Here is a 22,151-nt window from a genome sequence, read left to right on the forward strand (position 1 = left end):
CGTATGGAGGACCACGCCTACTTTGGCGCTCAAAGGGTGGCACTTCATTGCATGCATACTTCCCAAGTAGAGGTTACATAATTTTCATGAGCATGCAAGGAACTAAAGCCATGTCAGGTCTTACACCCTTCCAAGCCATAATGCATGTCGAATTACAGACTGTGAGTCAAAGAGGATAACCATGATCAAAGGTTCTGACATATATGACGTATATACAGATCAGACTCTACAGTCCCACAGCCTGTGTAAGAGTGGAATATCATGAAATCAAGGCCCTTGCCTTCATTGTAACCAAGCTTTGTCAACACCAGCACAGCTGCAAATCTTGCAAATAAAGCTACAGAGATCAAGCATGTCCTGCCTTGTCGATTATGCCCCCAGTCTATGACTACAAATGAATGGAGGGACACCAAAGAATGGGTGCCAAACATGCTGTGCTATTCTCTCATGAAGCTGGTGCACGACGCGGGTCTGGGGCATGCCTTGCTTGATGCAAGAATGCAACCTATTCTACTCCAACTTTTGCCGTGATGACTGCTTTCTTCTCTGCACGTCTCTGCACAAGCTTTCAGCCATCCCTGCAATGTAGGCCTAGTCAGTGCGCTGTGTGACTGTTATTATTATTATAATTATTACACGCTTTCCTGCCAAGAGGCAAGGTGCGTCCTGCAGACAAACTGCACTTAAACTTTAAGTCTTAAAGGCTGCCAGAATCTTTACCCCCAGATCCGAGCATGACCCAATCAACTGTGGGCACGGTGCTCAGTAATTGACGCCAGCCGGGTGTGACTGTAAAGGCCATAAATATGCGTTTTGACTTTCCCTCGCCGCCACTGAGGGTGTCTTTACATGTCCGAAAGCGCAGCAGACTGCTCAGAGATCAGCTGCAATGTCTTCTCCCAGCCGTCGTTGAAGATGTCCACACCTGCAGCAAGAAAAACGGGCATTATCATTGCTGTTACACACTTTTCCTGCCAGAGGCAAGGTGCGTCTCGAGAGGCTCCACGTAAAGGGCTGCCAAAAATCCTGCCCTTTGATGGACTTGCCAAAACCAAGCAAAGACCCAAAAATACGTGGGCACGGTGCACAACAGGCATGATGCAACCCAATATGCTCTGTCGCCTAACAGATGCACAAGCCATGTCCAAAACTTTCTTTGTCAATCTCCAGGAAGGCTGATACAATGAGCATTGCGCCAAAACATTCTCAGATATCCACACGGGATAAAGAAGAGTTCTTGCGTCATAGGTGAATATGGTGAGGTACAGACGAGGCTTACTGGCGTTCAGTACGAGAGGGACATGGTTGGCTGCGCATTGTAGGTATGGTCTCGACTGGAAGAAGTCCTGCATTGGCACATGCTCTTCCTTTAGTACATCAGATAAGAAGCCAATATTTCTTTCACTGACCAAATCCAAAGGAGCACCTCTTCCAGCCTCCAAAGAAATATTTCCAAGGTGCAAGCTCCTAATAAGGTTCTTCACCGGTGTATGGTTGCATGCTCACTATTCGCGGCTAACGACAGCCATCATACATGACACTCTGCCCTCTGTAATATTTCCTTCCCATATTATATGTGGGGAAGGCCTCTGTCGTTTGTTTTTATTGGAGGACTGGACAGCTCCATTCAGAAGCCCAACGAGGGCCCTGCGCTATCGACTCCTGATGTGGAAAGCATGTTGACTAAATATATCTGCCCCGGCTGGCGGGGGCCGGTACAAATACTGAGCACCGTGCCCACCGTTGATTGGGTCTTGCTTGAATCTGGCGAGTCAACAAGGGTTAGGAATTTAGCAAGCCTTCACATGCAGCTTGTCTGCAGACGCACCTTGCCTTTGGCAGGAAAAGCGTGTAATAGTAATAATATTATCATATGTGGCATTCTGCTCTCTATTCCCAACTTCAAATTTGAATCACGATCGTCACCGTCGCATCTGGTGGAGGGTTGCAGGGGGCGTCCCCAGGCAGTGGCGCATTCAGAATGGGGTTGGGTGGGTACTTTGAAGCATCCGTGTAGATTGTGTAGTCATCAAAGTCTGCATGCACAGTCGATGACAGGATCCAGAACAGGCTGCCTGCATGCACTTGAGCCCAGTCAATTTTGAGCAGTGCAACTGTCATGTGAGACTGAAAACACTCGGAAAACAGCGCTTTTCGCATAGAGTCCTTTACGTACACATGTCCTCTCCTAATCGAGCCTCACGAAGATTCGAGAAGTTTCCACGGGCTTGCCATAACTTCTTGTTATTTTCTGCCCAAGGCAGTTGTTGCAGCAGACTTTTAAGGCGTGAGGGAAGATTGCCTGCCGCGGGTAGACCCTCCATAGCTGACTGAAGGATCTCATCGTACACTGCACAAACAAAGGGTGTATCATCACCATCCTTTGTCCTGTGCCAGTCCATGGAAGAAAGCATCTCTTGAAATGCGTGCATAAGATGAAACTGCCAAATGCACAGATTGCAAATTATGTCCAGGTATTGACTCAAGAAGCTGATGCTGACAGGAAGATGGACATTGGTTGGAGCTGTTTTAAGTGACTCGCCTGCTGCATAGATGGCGTTGCGCGTCTGCATGGGGCGTTGACTCCCAAACTCGCCAACGATCACAGGCTTGCCTGCAACAGAGCAATCCTGAGTCAGCACGAGCAATTTGTTTGTGTTTAAGAAATGCAGTATCACTGGCTCAAGATTTAGGAAGCCTGCAGCGTATTGCTCAAATTGGCGTCCAAGTTTCAGAGCATTCATCACAATCATATACATATTGTGGCCCCGTAAGCAACCCATCTTGTGCTGTTTGTATACTTTTCAGAAGAGTGAATGAATAGGAGGAGAAGACGCCACCGATTGCTGCGCCTTCCTCAAAATGCACGCGCAGCCAGCGCTTGAGAAATCTCACTCGGCAGTCTACGCTGCAAAGTGTCCAGTAGCCCAGATTAGTCAGCGTCGCCTGAACTGGCACCGGAACTGTACCCAGGCTCACCTTGCAGTCACTGCAACCCAGCACATCACATCAGCCAGCGCAGCACAGAGTAGCAACTGTAAAGTATGTTTACTCCTGTGAGATTTGCAGAGCACTGTTTAGAAGAGCGTGTTGGCCTTCTGGCGATGCTTTTTATTTCTAGTGCAAATGCACCATGTACGATTGATGATGACACCAGAAGGGTCTTGCGATTATTTGCAGGACTTTGCAACACTGGGTTTCTAATACATGCCTTTCCTGCCCGTGGCAAGGTGCGTGCGTACGCAAACAAGCTGCAAGGACAGGCTGCCAAATCCTACCCCTTGATGGACTCGCCAGGTCCAAGCAATACCAGCCAACCATGGGCATGGCGCTCAGTTATAAATTCACATTACGCACCCTGCCAGCCTATGTTTTATGGATTAGGGTTCAGGACAAAAATTGCACTCTGAGATACAGCGGGGGTCAATAGTGCTGATATGCAAGCTCCAAAACGTAGACATTCAGATGCCATTATATTGGATGCTTGTGTGGTGGTAGCGAGAGGTGGAGGGCTTACTCTGTGCAGACTTGCCAGAACTCTGGGTACAGGTGCACAGAGCCTATATCCACGCTGGTGTTGGACATTAAGGCCCTGAAGTCCTCCCCCTTGCACACAGGATCTGCAGGACCAGAAGATCAATTTAGTCATAGATTTGAAATTCATTAATTGAGCATTGACGGTGTTGCTTGACGTACCTAGTCCTTCAGAACTGGAAACGTAATAATGATAATGACTGAGTCAATGATGCTTACTCAAAGGCTGGGAGCTTCTGGTCATAAACCATGGCTGGCTTGTGCGTACACCCCAGAACAGAGGACCACAAAGTGCATACTTTTGCCTTTAACCGAGCAAGACATGCCTCTTGAAAGGGGTCAGTTGATAGGCTTCACACAGCAATGCTCAGCCGATCCGAGCTTAGGAACAGAGGCCCTGATTTCAGGGAAGGGTATCCAAAAAAGGAGCTGTGCCATGAGCCTGGCTTTAAGTTTCCCTGGACTCCTAGCATCACCATATCTTGAGCAGGTCAGCTTTGGGGAGACCAGGGTCAAAGCTGTCGATTTCAAATTTGAATGCAAGCGGGTCAGCTGCTCACCTGCGGACCAGATGCCTGCATTATTGCTGGAGTCACTGGCTCGCCAGGAGAGGTCTTGTGGGTTTTCAGCTAGCAGTCCTGGGCTGGAAGCACCAAAGTAGCCCCATGTGCCCACCATGACTAAGTGGTTTGGATCGACCGCCTTCACAAAATCCGCCATGTCTTTCACCCATGCCTGCAGCCAGCCAAATCATCCTTCCTCACATGACATATTATTACAAGCTTGTTGTTTCCTTGAACCAGTCTTGCAAGTCAGAATGCCCTGCTAGCACATATTATGCTTGCTAAGACCTTTCCCTGAGAAGCCTGCCCTCCTGCGTGCTGACTGTGTTTCCCCTATAGAGCCTCGCAATATTTAAGTACCGCAATGCACGTTCCTTTCCATGACCTCATCATCACAGTCTTGTGCCTGAAAGTTTTCCACAGGACACCAGACTCGAACAAGGCAAGCATGTCAGTAGCGAGGGGTTACTAATCCACGTACTGGTAAAGAATGCATAGTAGCAGGGTTTGACAGCCCCTAGGGCCCCCCAAGGGACTGACCAACCTGCTTCAGGGCTAGGGGCAAGATTTCAGGGCAAATCTGGGATTAAATTTAGATATGCCAGAAGGGCATGAGGGCATGAGTCCCGAAGCCACTTGCTGTCATTCAAGGACACCCTAGACATTTGAGGCAATTTGAACCTTTTGGAGGCTTGGATTCAAGGTAAAAAACTGCATTTATTTTTTATTATTATTATTACATGCTGTTCCTGCCAAGTGGCAAGGTGCATCCTGCAGACAAGCTGCAGCTAAAGGCTTCCATAATCCTACCCCTTGGACTGCCAGATCCAAGCAAGACCCATCAACCGTGGGCGCGGTGCTCAGTACTTATATCGCCCCCCGCCAGCTGGGGCCAAACTGCATTTACCAGCTGAAAAATCTTGGGTACCTCAAAGATGCCCCGGAGGGTCAGCGACTATCATGGCAGCGGGCGGGGACAAAGCCCCCGCCCGCTCTTGCCTATTTAGGGGTTGGCCTGAGATTTTCTAGGACCCCTGTCAAACGCTGCATGGTAGGGTGACTCACCGTGAGGGTCTGGCCTGAGTCATCTCCCAGAACCCACGGCTCATTGGCAAGATCCCAGGCCATAATTGTGGGGTCGTCCTTGTAGAGAACTCCTGTGATGCTGTTGCGCCGCGTCAGAATTGCCTTCACATAGTCCTTAAATGCGTTCCTGCAATGCAGCACACGCGATATGAAAGACCTTGTCAGAGTATACTTATATGCTTCATTCTCACATGGTTTCCGGTCCTCAAGCACTAGGAATGCCAAACAAGAGCTGGATTTCGTCAGATGTGAATGGCCTAAGTCTTCTACCGTAGTACTTTCATTAAGGAAGGAAGATTACACATCGTCCAGCCGCCTAGGGCTGATGAGATGTACTAACAGCATCCAAATGGTGAAAACAATCCATGACAAAATATCGTTAACATCATACGCTGTTTGCTTTGCCAGGAGGCAAGGTGCGCCTGCAGACAAGAAGCTACAAGCAAAAGCTGCCACACACCCGTCCCCTCACTGGAATCAGATTCAAGCATGTGTGGAATATGTGAAATCATGTCGAATATGTGAATTAAAAATATAGAAAAAAGAATTGGCATGCCGATCCGACAGCAGCTTCCTCCATGGCTCAAGGCATCACAGAGGCTCCTGAGATTCAGACAATCTTGGGTTCTATCTTGCCGTCACCTCTCTATTATTCTGGTCCAGAGGAGCACCCCAGGAACTTTGTTCTTTTGCTCCAGATCGGACTCTACTGAGGCAGGTCAGGAAATGACGGGAGAAATGTGAATTACAGCGTCTGCGAGTGTCCAGCCTGGCAGCATGGGAAGTGGCGTGCTAGGAAATGCTGCTTGCCTGATGTCCTGCCGCTTGTAGAATTCGGAGATGTTTTCCCCCTGGAACCACTGCACCCACGTCTGCATTCCCCCAAAGGCCGTCAGGTAGTTGGTCAATGTCAGCACCAGCCGCATGTTGTGACTGCATGCCATTGCGACCACATAGTCCAGCCCCTGCGTCCACAGCACACCTAATGTTCAAGTAAGGTAATATTAGTAATATTAGTAACATCATCACAGCCATGTTGGCAGTCAGATTTTGACCTGCATCACCTGCATGCATGCATGCGCGCACATTCTGGCCTTTTGTGAGCCAGAAAACAGACACCTGTAATTTTCACCAAGAAAAAACATTTCATTGTGACTGCTCCTCTTCCTGCCAGAGGCAGGGTGCGTCTGGAGACAAGCTACAGGTAAAGGCTGTCAAAATGGTACCCCTTGTTGGACTCGCAAGATCCAAGCAGTATCCAATCAACCATGGGCACGGTGCTCAGTATTTATACTGCTCCCAGCCAGCCGGGACCGCATAGGTGTGATTGTTATTTCAAAAGAAGGGCAGCAAGGATGGGAAGGGAAGATGGGCAGGTAAAGACTGCCTGCAAGATCAGTGAGTCTCAGGTGGCTCCCAACAGGACTCTCAAAAGCAAAGACACACATTATTTGCCAGAGGCAAGGAGCACATGCAGACATGCTGCATGCACATGACAGTGCATGATCAGAGGGGTCACTAATGCGAGAATTTCCTAGTATGAGCATCCGATGCTGGAATGACTCGGGTGGCTGATGATAGCGGGCCCTCACATCACATGCTCTCAGAAGAAGAAAGAGAAAGTTGCCTACAGTAAACAACTGTACTGTGTATTATTTCTGGTTAAGCACGGTCTTCACAACATGCAGGCAATTGGCCCCTCGATCATGTCAATTCTATTAGACGCATGTCCTGATATAGTTCTGCCGGACTGACTGACATCCGGGTCCTTCAAGGTGTGACATTCGGAGAGTTTTAGCACATGATACTTCTTTTTGCCTGAGTTGGAGGTTGGATCAAAGCGCACCCCGCTGAGGACTCGCTCGTCCAGAATGCCCAGAGACGGCTGGATGGCATTCCACTGGGAGCCGTCTGCAAAAGCCCATGTGCGCAGCACTGTCAGGCCCAGTTTCTTCGCGTCCCTGTCCATTCCAAGACAACCATTGTCACTGCTTTGCACTGCCTGAGCTTGGCTGGGAAACTCTGCTGTCTGACAGATCAGTGGCTTTCTGCTGCTTGCCCTGCACTGCTGGTGATAGGACCATTCGCAACAGAGTGGCAATCAAGCCGTGTCTCTAGGGCTCATATTCATATGTTGGGTGGCAGAAGAGTATTAATCTGTTTGGTGTGCATTGGCATGTTTCTCGTGCATTCTTAAGTGTCCTGCTTGGGCGATGATTTGCTGCAGCAGTGCGATGATTCGCTGCAGCAGAAGCCATCTTGCAAGAGTAAGCGGGTTACTAACAGTTCGGTACCCTCGGACATTAGGGCTGAAGTAAGACTGGGCACCTGAAAACGACGTCCACATCGCCGGTGCGCTCGATGAGGAAGTGCGGGTCGGCTGCATAGGTGGGCAGGTAGTAGTTGTTGAAGCCTGCAAAGTGGAAGCGCTCCCCATTGACCTGCAAGACTCCACGTTTCCATCAAGAAGTCCAAGTGCACATGATGGTTTTTCTGGCATGTCCTGTCTTTCATTACTCGAATGACTGGTGTGCCCTGTTGCCTGAGCCAGGCTTGCCTTTTCTGCACATGCCTGCTATGCATGCTGTGATGGGCGACCCCCTCTAGGGACCATCTGCTGAAGTAAGACCAGAGAAGTATGAGTAGTCGCTGTAACAAGTCATATGCAGAAGTCCCTGAGATTTGTCTTTCTAGGGTGATAGCATGCAAAGCATCAGACTTTACACAGTGCTGCAGCTGTGTTTGTGCAAGCCGGAAGTGATCAGCATTGAGGACTGAGGGAAACATGGCTGCTCGTGAGTTGGGGCTTGGAGGCTAACAAGGGCAGCGGATGAAGCTTGGACAGGCTAATTCTAAGGTGTTACCTGTAGCTGGGACCCATTTCTGACGACGAAGTCCTCTGGATAGGAGGCAGAGTATGGGTTTTCTGGCAGAGCCTTCTCAGAAATCGAGAATGCACTGGTCTGGAATTCGCACTGGAGCTCACGAATCTTGGCCCCTGAGCACACAATAACGGCAGAGCTCTCATTTACGAATACTGGCCATCTCTGGCTTTCACAGGCTCATCTTATGCTGGGTTCCATCATAAGCAGCAGTTCCTTATTTGAGTTGGAGGTTACAGTCATCCAAGAGGCCAGACCAAAGAATCGCAGACTAAAGAAGAGTAAGGTCGCGTCGATTCGGTACAACAGGATTGATGAAGCGTAACACTGAAAAGGCCACGAGTGGTCAAGCACGAGGTGGAAGGACGACACCTGTTTCAGGTGTGCTCAGGAGGAAGCCCACGCACAGGAAGACGAAGCGCGCAATCCAGGGAAGACACCCAAGCCACTGTTGGCGAGGTCTGGCGTATTCCATCGCCGTGGTGCACGCTTGCTAGCAGAACTACTAGCAGGCCTCAAGAGAGCTCAGGTTCATTTCGGTTTTACGGAGAGATGGAGAAAATCTTAGCTTGCTTGGGCCTTCATGTGTGCCGTCAAAATTTGTCAAACGACGAATATGTCTGTCGTTGGGCCATGTCGAAGACTCTGGATTGGCCAGGTGGCCACCATTGCTTTGGACGAATCCTTGGACTCGAGTTGCATGCATGATCACCTCATACAAGATGACTCACTACATCCATACAACCTCGCTTACAATCCATCGAGACGTACAGTAGGTTTGGAAGGCGAAAGCTGCACAGGTCAACATAGAAGCTCAAATTTGCATCCATGCTTCGAGTCCGTTCTGTTACAATATAGCAGAGCCTTTATAGAGCATTGAGATGATGTCAACTTTTGTTCCTGTGGGCGGTGAAATATGTCCTCTTTAACGAGATGAACACTACAAATAATCCTTAGGAGGCTGCGTGGATTACCTCAAGGTCGCTTTGGCACCCTGATGAGTTTGTACACAACTTTAGGCTCTCAAGAAATGTATCTGCTCTGCCACTTCAATCTAGTGGCAATTTTGTATCGCAAACATACTGAGAAATTCGATAAAAATTTCCGTGAAGAAGATCAGGGCCTTTCTGCCCTGCTCTGGCTTGGCGATGGGTGTTCTAATCCTGCGATGCTTGATGCCTTGCAGGTAGGAGCATGGAGGGTGCAGCGGCCTTCCAGCCATTCCAGTCTTTGCAGAACTTGCAGCAGACAGCATGCGCATGTCCATCTCCATTCAACGTGCCTGTGCAGCTTACCCTTGGCTTGACATCCTTGCACCAAACAGGTGCTGACACCCCATCATATGGAGAACCAGGAGTACATTGTGTAGCAAGCATGTCCTTGATAATCTCCTGTCTTTTTATTTCACTTTTTAAAAATCTACGACATGCTCAGCGCTCCTTCTTTTATCAACAACTCTACAGCGCTTGTGACGTTGAGCTGTGGTGCATCAGGGAAGGAGGGGGCAAAGACACCAGCGCAGGCGCCAAGCCTGGTCAATCAGACGCTGGGGGATGGGAGGCTGAACGTGGGGACGCACATGCCGCTGCTGGCTAAGCGATACAGCTACCTCAGCGTCATTGGGGAGGGAGTGTCTGCTCAGGCGCGATCAGCACTCCAAGCTCAAGTATTGAAGCTCAAATGAGTTCAATTCGTCATGCCACTGCCCTGCAGACGTCTGATGAGCACCCAGCACACAGACATCACCAGCTTCAATAAGTGCTTCCAAGAACACTTACATGTGGCATCTGTGAGGAATGGCTGCCTGTGTCACTGTGTCACCGGTGGTTCTGGGGATGAGCATAAAATAGTAATATTGGCGCAGGTGATACTGGCAGAGGATACACTGCGCCAGGGTGGACACCTGGTGGCTATCAAGATCATGAAGCGGCAGTATGCGTATGCCGGACAGAAGGTGGGCTGACTCATATTTTCGCGAATGCATGCCAGTGTCTTGAACTCTCATAAAACGAAGATCATATGAGAGTTTGACACATGCCTTGCAAGCTCCACGGCTGCATGTATGTTCAAGGGCCGCACGCCACACTCAAGCCGTGATTCCATGGCCCCGTGATTTAAATTTTCCGGGCCGATAACACTCTTTACACCAGACATTTCTGAACCTCGGCTGAGCAGTTGTTGGGGACTGCGCTGTTCCTGGTGTGTGCCTGGCACTGCTGCGGGCTCTGTCAGCCTGGAAAGCAGCATTTGGGCCGCACACTGTCAATCTCTGCTCAGGAGGGGCGATAGCTGGGCTGCTTTCTTGATGCGCCGCTGCGGGCTCTCCCACCCAATGCAATCTCAGGCAGACTAGAGGCGCACAGAACCTAATTCCCAAAGCTCTGTTGAGCGGTTGTGGGGCTCGCACCGCAGGAGGTGCGGGCGCTGCGCTACATTCAGGCAAGGGCTCCGGATTGCGCGCGGGTGGTACGGCTGCTGGGGACGTTCATGCATGCCGGCCACATGTGCCTGGTGCTTGAGCGGCTGCACCCCTCGCTGCTGGACTACCTGTCCGGCTCCGCCACGCTCGCCCCCTGCACCCGCATCGCCAACCTGCGCAGCATCGCCTACCAGCTCCTGGTGTGCTTTCTTTATTTTTCCAGCTGGAATTCTGCCCCAGTACAAATTCTGAGCGCTGTGCTCAGGGTTGATTGGGTCCCTTGCTTGTGATCTGGCGAGTCCATCAAGGGGTAGAAGCGCGCTATTGTTTTTTTGCAAATCTTTTAAACTGCGTCCCACATTGCGGCACAGCATGCTTGTGTTGGTGGGCACTGAACATTGTGCCGTCAGTGATGTAGTTGTGGCTTGAGGCCTCCTGGCCTTATGTGACGTCTTCTTGAACTAACTTGGTGACTCGTTAATATAAACTTTGAAAGTAAGCAGAGGCAGGAATGGGTCCTTGGAGTTGTCAAGCTGGGTTGATGTGGGCGAAACTTTAGGATTCTACAATTCAAATTTGTGTGCAGGGTACAGTGGCGGTGTTGCATGCAAGCGGGGTGGTGAACGCGGATCTGAAACCAGACAACGTCCTGCTCAGGCAACCCCATGGCGTCAATCCGGGGGCGTGCCCGGAGGTAGTCATCAGTGATTTTGGCAGCGCCTTCAGTGAGACTGAGACAGACACCATGCGCCTGGTCTACGAGATGCAGACTCTGCCCTACAGAGCGCCTGAGGTGATTCACCCTCTGCTGGGTTGGGGGCCTCTATTTCGACTCTAATTTGAGTCCCCTGGGATACAAGATTGCCCCACCCAGAGGCCATTTGTGGCCTTAGGGGAATCCACATAGCGCCGAAAGCACTCACAAGCATATCAGGGGGTTGTATATAGATACCCTGAGAACATGACTCAGGCCATGCATCTGCGAGCTGTGCCGTGTATTGCACTGTGCACCTGTCTCCAGAATTATATCTGAGAGTGTTTGCATCTTAAGATTGACGGCCCCTAACAGGCCATGCATAAGGTCGCAGGCGGGCATGTCAGCGTGTCAATAGTGTGCACAATATGTTCCTTCAGATTTCGAATGGCAGATCTTAGGAAGGGCATGTCTCTGCGTGGCATGTGAGTCCTCGGGAGACTCTGCACAGGACAGCTGTACAGCTGTCATATTTTTGAGTTGACTGTATTTGACATGTGGCTGTACAGGTGGCGCTTGCGCTGGGCTCTCCAGTGGGGACTGCAATTGACGTCTGGTCTCTGGGCTGCATGCTGGCTGAGCTGGCCCTGCAGCAGCCCCTCTTCCCATGCCACTCCCCTGCACAACTGCTAAAACAGGTATTGTGTTTTCCTGCCCACTGTTTCCTTTTTCCGGAGTTCAATCTTGCAATCAGGGCTGGCAGAAGCTTATTGCTGCCGTCCCACCTGATAATGTTCTGGTCACAAGAATCCATGAGCTGCCACATCTTGCTTCTTTCAGGCAATTGCAAAAATATCAGGCATGGGAACTACTCAGGTCATATCTGCCATATCGCCTTCAGCAGTCCTGATCATTCTTGTCTGAGCTACCTGATTAGCATACTTGGAAAATCCCGTAACAAACCTGAACCCACATGTGACATTATGCATGCACTGCAAACGCAGATAGAGCAGCTTCTGGGGCCGCTACCGCCGCAGCTTCAGCGCAGCATGTGCCGGCCCGGCAGCTGCGCGCCGGCCGGCTCCTCCGCTCCGGCAAAGCCGGCCGCGGCCGAGGCGAGCCCGGCCGGGCAGCCCGAGCTGCCCTGGCTGGGCTCGACCGGGGAGAGCGCCAAATCTGGCGCTGCAGTGGTTGTCACAGGCAATGGCCGCTCCTTCAGACCGGCAGAGATGCCTAAGCAGATCTGGCATGAGAGTCTGAGTCCCCTCGGACAGGAGCTGGCAAAGGTAGGCGCCTTTCTGTTGACGCACCAGAATGTGTGCATGCAACAGCATCTTTGTGTCTTCCTCTTGCTCACAATGCCCTTCACAAAAGTTGACTGTTTACCTATTCCTTGGCAATACTGTTGAGGAATCATCTCTGCCACTGAGGATTCCAGCATAAGCCTATACGAATGTCCAAGGATGGGCAAGGTGTTGAGAATATGCACAGCTGGCACTATTTCCAAGAGGCCTTTTTGCCTCTTCCCAAGGCAAGGACTGCTTTTGTGCAAAATAAGGCATGATGGTGTCGCTCAATGTCTTGCAGGTGGATCGAGGACTGGCGGATCTGGTGTTGGGCATGCTGCAACTGGACCCCACACAGCGGCTGACAGCCGCTGCTGCGCTGCTGCACCCCTTCTTCGATGCAGTCTCGCCCATGCGCGCTCTCATGCAGGTGACTCACGGCTTTTTTTCTGTATGTGCAAAGAATACCTTGCATTTGAGGTATTATGCATAAAAGTCTTGCAATTGATTGGAGCTAGCATAGAGGATGGAGCTCAGCACCACCATAGGAGCTGTTTGTCCTAATAGGAGCTAAATTTGCCTCCTCCTGGCTGTCTATGAGAGCAGAGTGACGCCGTTCAATTCAATCTTCTGCACGGTCTGACGGCATGAGCTCTGTCTTTGCAATACAGGCCACTCTGCAGCCGGCGTTGGCCTGGGACGTCAATGCAAACAGCGCGCAGCCGCAGCCGCAGTCCGCCTCGGCCCTCACTCACGCGCTGCGGCAGGTGTGTGAGGGCCGGCCAGCGCGCCATGCAGCCACTGGGAATGGGGCAGTGACAGCTCAAACAGGAGCCAGCGAAGAGGCGGAACCTTTAAGGAAAACGCAGCTGGAAGCCGGATCAGTCAGCGCAGGGCGGCAGGACGGCGCAGCGCCGAAGAGTGATGCCAAGGGAATGCAGTTGGGCACCGACAGGGCGCCTGTTCAGGCCGCTGGATTAGTCAGCACACGACTGGGCTCTCCGGGCGCGTCTGGGCAGCCCAATGGGCCATCCTCGTCGGCTGCGGCGGCGGAAAAGGCTGCAGCAGATACGGTGCAGGAGGCTCTGGCACTTGGGAATGTCGAGCAGAAGGATGCAGCAGACTCAAGAAAAGCAGAGGGGCAGTGCTCGTCCTGGAGCCACAGAGGCGCTCCGTCAGCCAAGAGGGGCGCACAGAAAAGGGTGTTTGCCACGCTGGAGCCGGAGCTGCCACGCTCGCTGTCCAAGTCTGCCGGCTACACAGACAAATTTGCTTTTCCAGAGGCTGACGGCGACACTATGGCTGCGGCAAGCAGCGCAGCAAACGAAGCAGCTCCAGAGCAGCCCTGTGTCAGGGGCGGAGCTGACGCCGTTGTGCCTGGTGCGGCTGGCAAGGCTAACGGTCTTGCAGAGAAAAGGGGAGCTGGAGGGTTGCAGGGGAGGAAACCAGGATATGGGGTGCCGGAGACGGAGGCGGAGGGAGGGAACGCGTCGCAAATCTCGCCGGCCTCGCCGGGCACGCCGGGCAGCCCGGCCGGGGCCACCCGGGCAGCCGGGCAGCCGCCGGCTGCCGTGGCCGACGGCGCCGGGTCGGCCTCCGAGGACTCCGGCACCGCCGACCGCCCGGCCGCGCCGTCTTGCACCAGCGGAGTTGCGCCGCCCAATGAAACCGCTAGTGCAGCTGCCTCTAGCCCGCGTAAGGCAGACCGCGCGGCTGCTGCCGCCCTAGAGCGCGACCCGAGTGCTGGTGAAACTGTCGCCAGGCCTTCAGCAACGGCTAAGGCGCTTGTCGGCCAGAGCGCTGCCACAGAATCTGGGGATGCCAGAGTGTTGCAAAGGGAATCCTCACGTCAGGAGCAGAGGCCAACCCCGGGTGCCCCCCAGCAGTCCGGCCTGGTCAAACAGCAGGGGAGCATGCGCAGCGAAGCGCGTCCGCTCGTGAATCCGGCCATGGAGCGCGCTCGGGCGGCCAGTGGGAGCGCAGGCTCCCTCCCAAAGCCGGCAAGAAAAGATGCGGCACAGTCTGGTGTATCTCCTGCGGCGGAGGCAACGCCACGGCAGACCAGCACTGCAGCAGATGCGGCAGAGCAGCCCGCAGCCGTGGATCAAGCCAAGTCAGGCGCCACCGGCACGACACTCACGGCCAAGGAGGCAGGCGAGGCGGGCGGCACAGGCGCCAAACGGCGACGGAAGCTCGAGGGCGACTCCGGCGAGAGCAGGGCAAAGCGAGGCCGGCTGGCCGACGCCGATGCGGTGCAGCCAAAATCCGAGCAACCCAGCCAAGGCGGCGTGCACGGCGCTCCCCAGGAGGCTCTCCCCACGCAGGAGCCGGCGGCGGCTGAGAGCGCTGGCGATCTGAGCCTGGACGTGCTGGCAGCGGCTGCCTCGAGCGTTGCAGCCGCCCCGTTGCACTGCTGGCCGCGCCGCAGGACCTCCATCGGAGAATTGCCCCCTTCAAAGGGCGGCGGCGGCCAGAGGAGGGCAGGGGAAAAATCTCCCGGCAAGGCGAAGCGGCCGTCACCGCTATTTACGTGGCCGGCCGCCGCAGAGGCGGTGCGAGACAAGAGCGCCCCGACGTCCCCGGTCCGCGCCAATACTGCGGCCGGCCAGCTGTTGCCGCAGGCCGGGCGGTCTTCGGCGCACGCACGGAAGAAGCAGCCGGGCGAAGCGGCGCAGGCTAGGGCGAAGGAGAGCAGGGTTGAAAAGACTCCAAAACCGGGAACGCCATCTTCCGGACACGCCCTGCGCGACCGATCTGCCAGCGCTAGGAAATCCAGCAAGCCCTGGTGGGTTGTGTGAGTTGTCTAATTGCCGCTTCGACAAGTTGGAGGATTTACAGATGAATGCGAGCTTGTTTGAGAGCAGACAGCACAGCAGGAAAGTTCCTGGTGGTGCTGGGATTCTGGAACTGATCTGCAAATGTCATGTACTTGTGTTGCGAATCTGGGACACATTTGAGTCTATCTTAGAGTGTCTTCACTTTTTACGTGTATCAGTGTTTGTCAATATCTTGCAGATGAATGGCAGTTGAGTATCTTTGTCACGTTGGCATGTGATTGAATTTATGATCTGCTGCTGGCTGCGTCGCTGCAGCGTGTCATGAATGGACTAATTGCTACCCATGGTCAGTCTGTGTTCCTCAGCAGCAAGGCAATGAAAGGTGTGTGCCGCCAGAGCCTCTTTGTCGTTGCATTGCAATTTTATTTTCCGCGAATGCTTCCAATTCTCCATGATGGGCTGATCAGATGTAATTGTACATGTACGACTACAAGTTCACTGATGGCCCTGGAGCCGCACATACAAGGTGATATGTGGTAGCATACTGCACTGCAACTGTGCTGGGTGCAGATAGCTCCACAGCACCCAGCCTAACGCCACAACAGCATAATTTGGTTTAGATACAGTGGACATCTACTCAGCCTTGTTGGCTGGCACGATGTAATCTCTCTCTCTCTCCCTCTCCTAAAGTTTTCCCCTGACAACTTTCCACAGCCTGCACACAAGTTTGGAGACGTATGGTCAAGGTGTTGCACAATCGTTTTCCAGCTGCTCAATGCATCTAGATCTGTTCCAGAAGTTCAAAGACTTTCTGTTATCGTTCCTTGAATTTGAAGAATTGCCAGCTGCGTCCCCAAATTTGCGCCAGCCACATGAGCCCCGATAATTCAAGCGGCAACTTGTTGGACATCAGCTTTCCTAGGACGGCCGCGCTTTGCCTTCATTGGCTCAACTGCGGTAATAGCCCCATCAGCGTGGGACACAGCAGCCTTCACTGCTTTCTTCCAAACCCTTGCCCCCTTGACTTCAGGCAGACTCCCACCACTGCAAACACTAGCCACTGGTGATCCCTCATCGGTGTCCACTGCCTTGCCCCTGGACCTTCTCATGGGTCTTTCGGGGGAGTCCACTTCTCCTGCAATTCTGCTCATGTTCACCCTTGCCGCTGTCACCATAAGTCCATCTCTGCATCTGCCTCGCCTGCAACATTTACAGCCGTCCTGTTGCATGTGTCCTCAACACACGACATCGTCATGACGAATACTGTGGCCCCAGATAGTGTTAAATGTTGATGAATGGCACTTGGACACAGTCACAGAAGCACCAAAGAAAAAGTATTCAAAGAGTCCTTAGGTGGGTACACCACAAGGTACCCAGGAAATCATGACTTAGCAACGCACCGCTACTGCTTCACAACATTGTTGAGCTGCTGCTGAAGCCATCTAGGGATCCAGGGCACCTGCGCCAGCTCCTTCAGCGCTCCACGCTTATCGCTGGGCTCAAGGTTGTAGAGGCCTGTCAGGCTAGCGATGCTCAGCCCAAGCGACGCCCAGTCATCCAGCGCTTGAAAGCTCCTAGGCCCAGCCCCATCCAAACGGGGAGAGCGGAATGCAGGAGTTCCCGCATCAGTGTTTTTTTTCACGGTGGGGTCCCTCTCCAGACAAGCGGCATCGAAGTCGTTGAGCAACAGGTTGCCATCCCCGCTGAGCAGCATGTTGTCTGGCTTGATATCCCTATGCAGGGTGCCACTAGCATGTATGGCCCGCAGCGCTTGACAAGCCTGCAAGAGCACCACGGAGGTTGATTTTGCAAGTTACGTTTTGCGTGGTAATGCTCAAGGTAACACTCAGTCCGTACAACCATCTTCCATCCTCAACCACTATGCAAAGCCCGGTGTACAGTGCAACGCTGGGGCTGCTATGCGGGGCTGACAGATCCTTATAAACGGCTAAAAAGGCACTTACATAAGGCTAGAAAGGCACCTGGCTGCTATATTTCTGCTTCCCGTCAACCGTGGCAAGGTCCGCAGCTGTGATGTTTCGTGGGCAGAAGTGCTGCAGCCCGATGAAGCTCAGCCCGCTACCCGCACCTTCCACCGACCCATGCATGCCTGGCACTGCTTTCCGCAGGTAAAGACAGCCTTCCTTGTCGATGTACGCATGCGCCCTCAGCTCCGTGCTGACATGATCGTCGCTGCCGACCTTGACAACAAAGTCTGCATCTGGCTGTGTTCGCAGCATCAGCGAGCGGTGGCCGCGTGCGATGACGGTGGCGTCAGTGAGGGGACATGTCGTGCCATCTGTGGACCTGAGCTGCACGGGGCTCAGCTGCAGGTTGTGAAGCGCAGCAAGCCGATCTGAGTACCGCGACAAGTAGCGGAAGCCTGGGGGCGGGTCTGAGCTGCCAAGATTCGCCCACTGCATGAGTTCGCTGAATCCAATCCGGCCTGCTTCTTTCCCAAGCTCATCCTCTACCTCCTCCCACTTCAGCCTTACCATCAGCTCCCCCTCTGCCAAGACCTTATATTTGGGTATGGCCGGAGCAACGCGGCAGCGCTGCACCTCCCAATCTGGCCATACACTCCTCTGCCACTGCAGCTCCAAGAACCAGACATACTGGGAGCGGCTGACCAAGACGCCAAGGGTTGTGACGGGAGGGTCGCGTTCGCCTAAGCTGCGCAGCTTCGCGCACTTGAGAATCTGCTCGTCAACAGCCACACAAAAACGCTCAAAGCCACTCGTGATAGCATACCCAGCATCCATACAGGAAAGTGGGGGCAACCCTGTCGGTTGTTCCAATCATTGCAAGAAATCCGCTATTATCAAGCTGGTCCAGTAACCATGAAGACCTTCATTTTTCATTTTGTCTTCAAAACATCCAAGGTATGGGCTCGCAAGATCTCATAGAAGGCTTCAGTTCTAGTTGTAGCACTTGGGTCGGCAATGCTAGCTCGCATAGTGCCTATGCGAGAGCCATCAGCCTTTTCAGACTGTCTCAGAAACGACAAAGTTCAGTGCCAGATCCGGTCCGCTTCAAAGCTCCAAAGCAGGAGGCAGTGTGCTTTAAAACACCAGGACCTAATTGTTGCAGCAAGGGATCGTTGGGATAGCTTCGTGCCCTAAACAAGCTTCCACAAACTTACACCACTTACCTGTAAACTAATTGGTTAGGCACTCTACCATAACTTGAAGTCAGGCCAACGATGGATCCAGCTAGAGCACACCTTTCCAAAGCCATCGGCGTTCGCGTGGATCCCGCTCACAGGATCTCCTGGCTGGCTTGGGAAGTCAAATGCCTTGATCTCACTGGGCTCCAACTGCATCCATGAACCATCCACAAGGATCATCCCTCGCACATCTTCCCGCGAAGCATCGTCCGCAGTTTGATTCTCGCGCTCAAACCTCAGGCCAACCTGGCCTGCACTGGCGGCCTGCACAGACACATGCACACCCTGGGCGATCTCAAGCATAATAAATTTTGCGCCGTGGAAGTACGTCTGTAGCTAAATTCAACAGCTGGAGAGGGGTTACGCGTGCTCCTGCTGCACTGCCTCTATGACTTCGTGGAAGTGCAAGTTGGCTCAAGCTCTTGATGCGTGCCTGGAACAAGTGGACCACAAGCGGATGGTATGGGAGCTCCAGGTCCTTCTGGCCAATTATGCGCGCTTTGCGGGCAGATATCAGAGTAGAGATCTCTGACGCAAGCGTGTTGGGGTCTTCCAGCAGCATCCGCAGGTACCTCAAGTCCGCCAGCAAGCCTGTGGTTTCATGTCCTAGTAAGCTGTCAACAGTAGCCACCTCGCAAGGCACCTGCAAAGGGGCAGAGCTAAACGTCAGCAGCTGCAACAGCCATGGCTGCACACAGAGACCGCAACTGCAGAAGAGGTGCTACTCCATGCAAGACTGCCAGAGGTTTGAGAAGATCCATCGCTGCACCTTAAATAACAAATCGCACCTCTCGTCCCTCAATGTCATTTCTCCAGAGCGCCGCAGCCGCGCAGTCCTCAGTATTTATCCAGGACTTACTGGGCGTGCCCTCGCCGACTCCTGTCTTCGTACGCTTGTAAGGGCGCAGCAACGCGTGGCGCAGCTTTTCCATGGCGTTGTTATTGGAGACCAGGAGGTCCACTGGCGAAACTGTTTTGCACCCAAACAATGTCTTACGCCATTTACCATACACAGTGGTCAGTAAGCAAGTAAGCAGCATTAATTGCCGCAACAAGCCAGTGGCATCAAGCCAAAAATCGCTGAATACAAAGGCGCGCAACCTAAGGTTGCAGCGTCAAGGTCTGCTGAGGCCAAGGCAGACTGTGCGGGTCTGGCCAGGATAACAACTGGCAGCAGACGCCGAGCTCTACTACCTCCAGAGTAGAGAGGGAACATCACAGAGCTGCAGCCAAGGCGCGCAGTGCAGACTGGCAACTACGCGGACGTAGATGGACCATCACTGGTGCTTTTCTGGCTCTAGCCAGATGCTGATAGAGTCTGAAGTGTTGTGTGCAGCCAAATCACAGCGGCACAGGGAGGGAAGCTACCCAAAGCTGCAGAGTTCCAGTGGCATCAAGCCCAACACCACTAGTAATCAAGGCGCGCAGTACGGGGTGACTGCTGTGCGGACGCACCTAGACCTCAACAGTGTTTGGAGCTCTAGCCAGGTTCTGATAGAGCCTTGATACAAGCCCACAACCACTGACAACAAAGGCACTGCGATCTCTGTGCAAGCTCAGCCAATAAAAGCTACCTGCTGTGACCTCCTTGACGAAGGTGTACTCCTTGCCAGCCTCCAGGATGCGTGAGTGCAGCACAAGGTCACCGCCCTCCCGCAGTGTGCCCACGCCCAAAGTGTCGAGTACGTCCTTGCAAGATGGAGGCGGGTTTGCAGGCAGTGGCAGCGTCTCACTTGAAGAGGCCAAATTGATATATATCTTGTCAGCCATCCTGCAGCAAACAGACACCTTAGACTTCTCAGGTAGCTACCAAGGAAAGCTCCTCATATATATGGCATATATGCCAGAAGGCTTGGGAAGGAGGGCAACCAAACAGAGTCTGCACACCTTCACAATCTGACCTGCGCTGCTATTGATATGTTCAAAACCAGCAGGCAGCAAAGTGGCAGTCTGATGCAGCAACTTTGAGAGTGCAGCTACCGATGCAGTCAAACAGATGCCAGCAAGCCAGGCCGATTTAAAAAAATTGTGTGTCCTGGTTGGGAAGGACGTGGCAAGAGTTTTAAACAGCAAGATTGTGGTTTCCAATTTGCCGAATTGGTTCGTCTCCAGAGATTTGTAGCTTGATCACTTTTGACCTCCAGTGACCTCCAACCCTATAGACCCTTATATATATATATATATGTTAAAAGAAGATATCTCCCCACATATCCCTTAGTCTATTACATGGACCCTTCACACTTCCTGCATGCGAGTGTGAGAACAAGGAGCATCCCACGACAGCCCTTGGAAAAAACAATTGTTTCACAGTTGGGCATCGACCCTTTTGCTGTCTCAGCTCCCACTGTCTTTGTGCGGTGCACTGACTAAGGCATCGCTTCAATATCATATACTGATACCTCATCAAGCTCACTCCAGAGGCCTGGCTTGTCCCCAGCAAGCGCCAGAAGTTGATTTTTCTCCTGTGGACTTTCACCGCCTGCTTGATAAGGCGCACCACATCCGCTTTGGTGACTGGCATCCTGTATGAAGAGTGCACAAGATCAGCCCTGCTATGATGAAGCCGTTGCACTGGAACCCTTCAAGACGGGGAAAATCATCAGACCACGGTTTTCTAAGGCATAAGTACAGATGTCAAAACAATCAGGACCATGGCACTTGTGTAAAGTTCTTGTGCATAGTGGCTCCAAATAGCAACAGCCTGTGAAAGGAGGAATTTTCTGTGAAATTAACAAATGGAGAGATAACACATTTCCTCCAAGCTCTTGATGTACAAATACAGGCTGAGGTGCTTAGCAAAGCTTGGACATTGGACATTCTGCTGCAAAATGAGGCTTCGAGACAATACTCACAGAAACGATGCAGACCGGATGAAGTAAAAGATAAGAACAGGGGCACGTTCCTGGGAATGGCCAAGCAAATATTGAACGTCAAAATAGCATCAGTGCTGACTGAGAAAGATACATAGGCATTATAAAGACACGAAGACGGTCTCTGAGCTGTGCTCAAAAAAAATTCATAGGAGAGCAGACGGCGATAGCAACTATCGGACACCTTTCGGATCTTCACGGAGACATGGGGCATCTTATCCTGAGAATTAAGAAGAAGAACAAGAGTTCACCTGAAGTTGGAGAGCTACCCACGGTTCTCTTTGCCTTGCCTGACGCCTGTGCGAAAGTCACGCCGAGAACAAGCCATAAGTTTTGCGTAAAACTGCAATGTGATCTAAGACAGGAAATCCACTGTGTTTGATAGCCATCCACAGCACAAGACTTATTTGTTTTCCAAGGTTAACTCCTCTGGGCCTCGAGTGTTGCCAATCAAGGAAACCATACTGTGTCCCAATATTGGCATTTCCTTGGCACTCTCTTGCCGCACTCTTGCCAAAGCCCAGATATCCTGGCGCATGTCGACGAAGTATGGATGTGATCACGGAGGAAGTGTCCGTCTTGACGAAAGAGGGTGCTCCGCAGCGTAAGACTGCTGTGATTGCTCAACACGTTTCAGTCTCGACGTACAACTCAGGAAGCATCACTACATTAACATACTGACATTGTTGTGACCTTTGTCAATTATTGTCTGGGTTGCTCTAGGCTGGTGTAGTCCAGGGGGACGCGACTCGTCTCTGCGTGAGGACTAGTGCTGACAAAGCAAGGTGATCCCTTGTTGGGCTCATTGTGACAGCCTTGATCAAGCACTCTGTTACAACGATCACATTGACTACGCAAAATGTCCCTGCAGTGT

The 22,151-nt window shown here is 52.4% G+C and overlaps 3 protein-coding genes across 3 annotated transcripts; 1 reads left to right on the plus strand and 2 right to left on the minus strand.

The window, feature by feature from the left end:
• Positions 1 to 295: 295 nt before the first annotated feature.
• COCSUDRAFT_48791 (glycoside hydrolase) lies at positions 296 to 8,540 on the minus strand (the record flags this gene model as incomplete). Its single annotated transcript, XM_005644084.1, has 15 exons — positions 296 to 578; positions 721 to 925; positions 1,280 to 1,346; positions 1,927 to 2,075; positions 2,303 to 2,350; positions 2,543 to 2,614; positions 2,841 to 2,989; positions 3,518 to 3,620; positions 4,095 to 4,269; positions 5,163 to 5,310; positions 6,054 to 6,148; positions 7,030 to 7,144; positions 7,512 to 7,624; positions 8,048 to 8,181; positions 8,438 to 8,540. The coding sequence occupies 14 exons, from the start codon at positions 8,538 to 8,540 to the stop codon at positions 846 to 848; spliced, it is 1,551 nt and encodes a 516-aa protein (XP_005644141.1). The 3' UTR covers positions 296 to 578; positions 721 to 845.
• Positions 8,541 to 9,259: 719 nt separating this feature from the next.
• Positions 9,260 to 15,730, plus strand: COCSUDRAFT_67712 (kinase-like protein; the record flags this gene model as incomplete). The annotated part of the gene is made up of 9 exons (XM_005644085.1): positions 9,260 to 9,266; positions 9,559 to 9,731; positions 9,930 to 10,019; positions 10,478 to 10,684; positions 11,071 to 11,277; positions 11,748 to 11,876; positions 12,183 to 12,464; positions 12,766 to 12,894; positions 13,136 to 15,730. 9 exons carry the CDS (start codon positions 9,260 to 9,262, stop codon positions 15,260 to 15,262), a joined length of 3,351 nt encoding a protein of 1,116 aa, XP_005644142.1. The 3' UTR covers positions 15,263 to 15,730.
• Positions 15,731 to 15,944: 214 nt separating this feature from the next.
• COCSUDRAFT_48793 (hypothetical protein) lies at positions 15,945 to 16,853 on the minus strand. The gene is made up of 2 exons (XM_005644086.1): positions 16,642 to 16,853; positions 15,945 to 16,441 (listed from the first exon to the last, which is right to left on the minus strand). Exon 2 carries the CDS (start codon positions 16,414 to 16,416, stop codon positions 16,129 to 16,131), a length of 288 nt encoding a protein of 95 aa, XP_005644143.1. The 5' UTR covers positions 16,417 to 16,441; positions 16,642 to 16,853; the 3' UTR covers positions 15,945 to 16,128.
• Positions 16,854 to 22,151: the final 5,298 nt, after the last annotated feature.

Source organism: Coccomyxa subellipsoidea (assembly GCF_000258705.1).
Source record: "Coccomyxa subellipsoidea C-169, whole genome shotgun sequence".
NCBI lineage: Eukaryota > Viridiplantae > Chlorophyta > Trebouxiophyceae > Coccomyxaceae > Coccomyxa > Coccomyxa subellipsoidea.

Bases quoted from the DNA above. Each gene is read 5' to 3' on its own strand.
- COCSUDRAFT_48793 (XM_005644086.1), bottom strand. From the start codon at position 16,416: ATGGTGACAGCGGCAAGGGTGAACATGAGCAGAATTGCAGGAGAAGTG.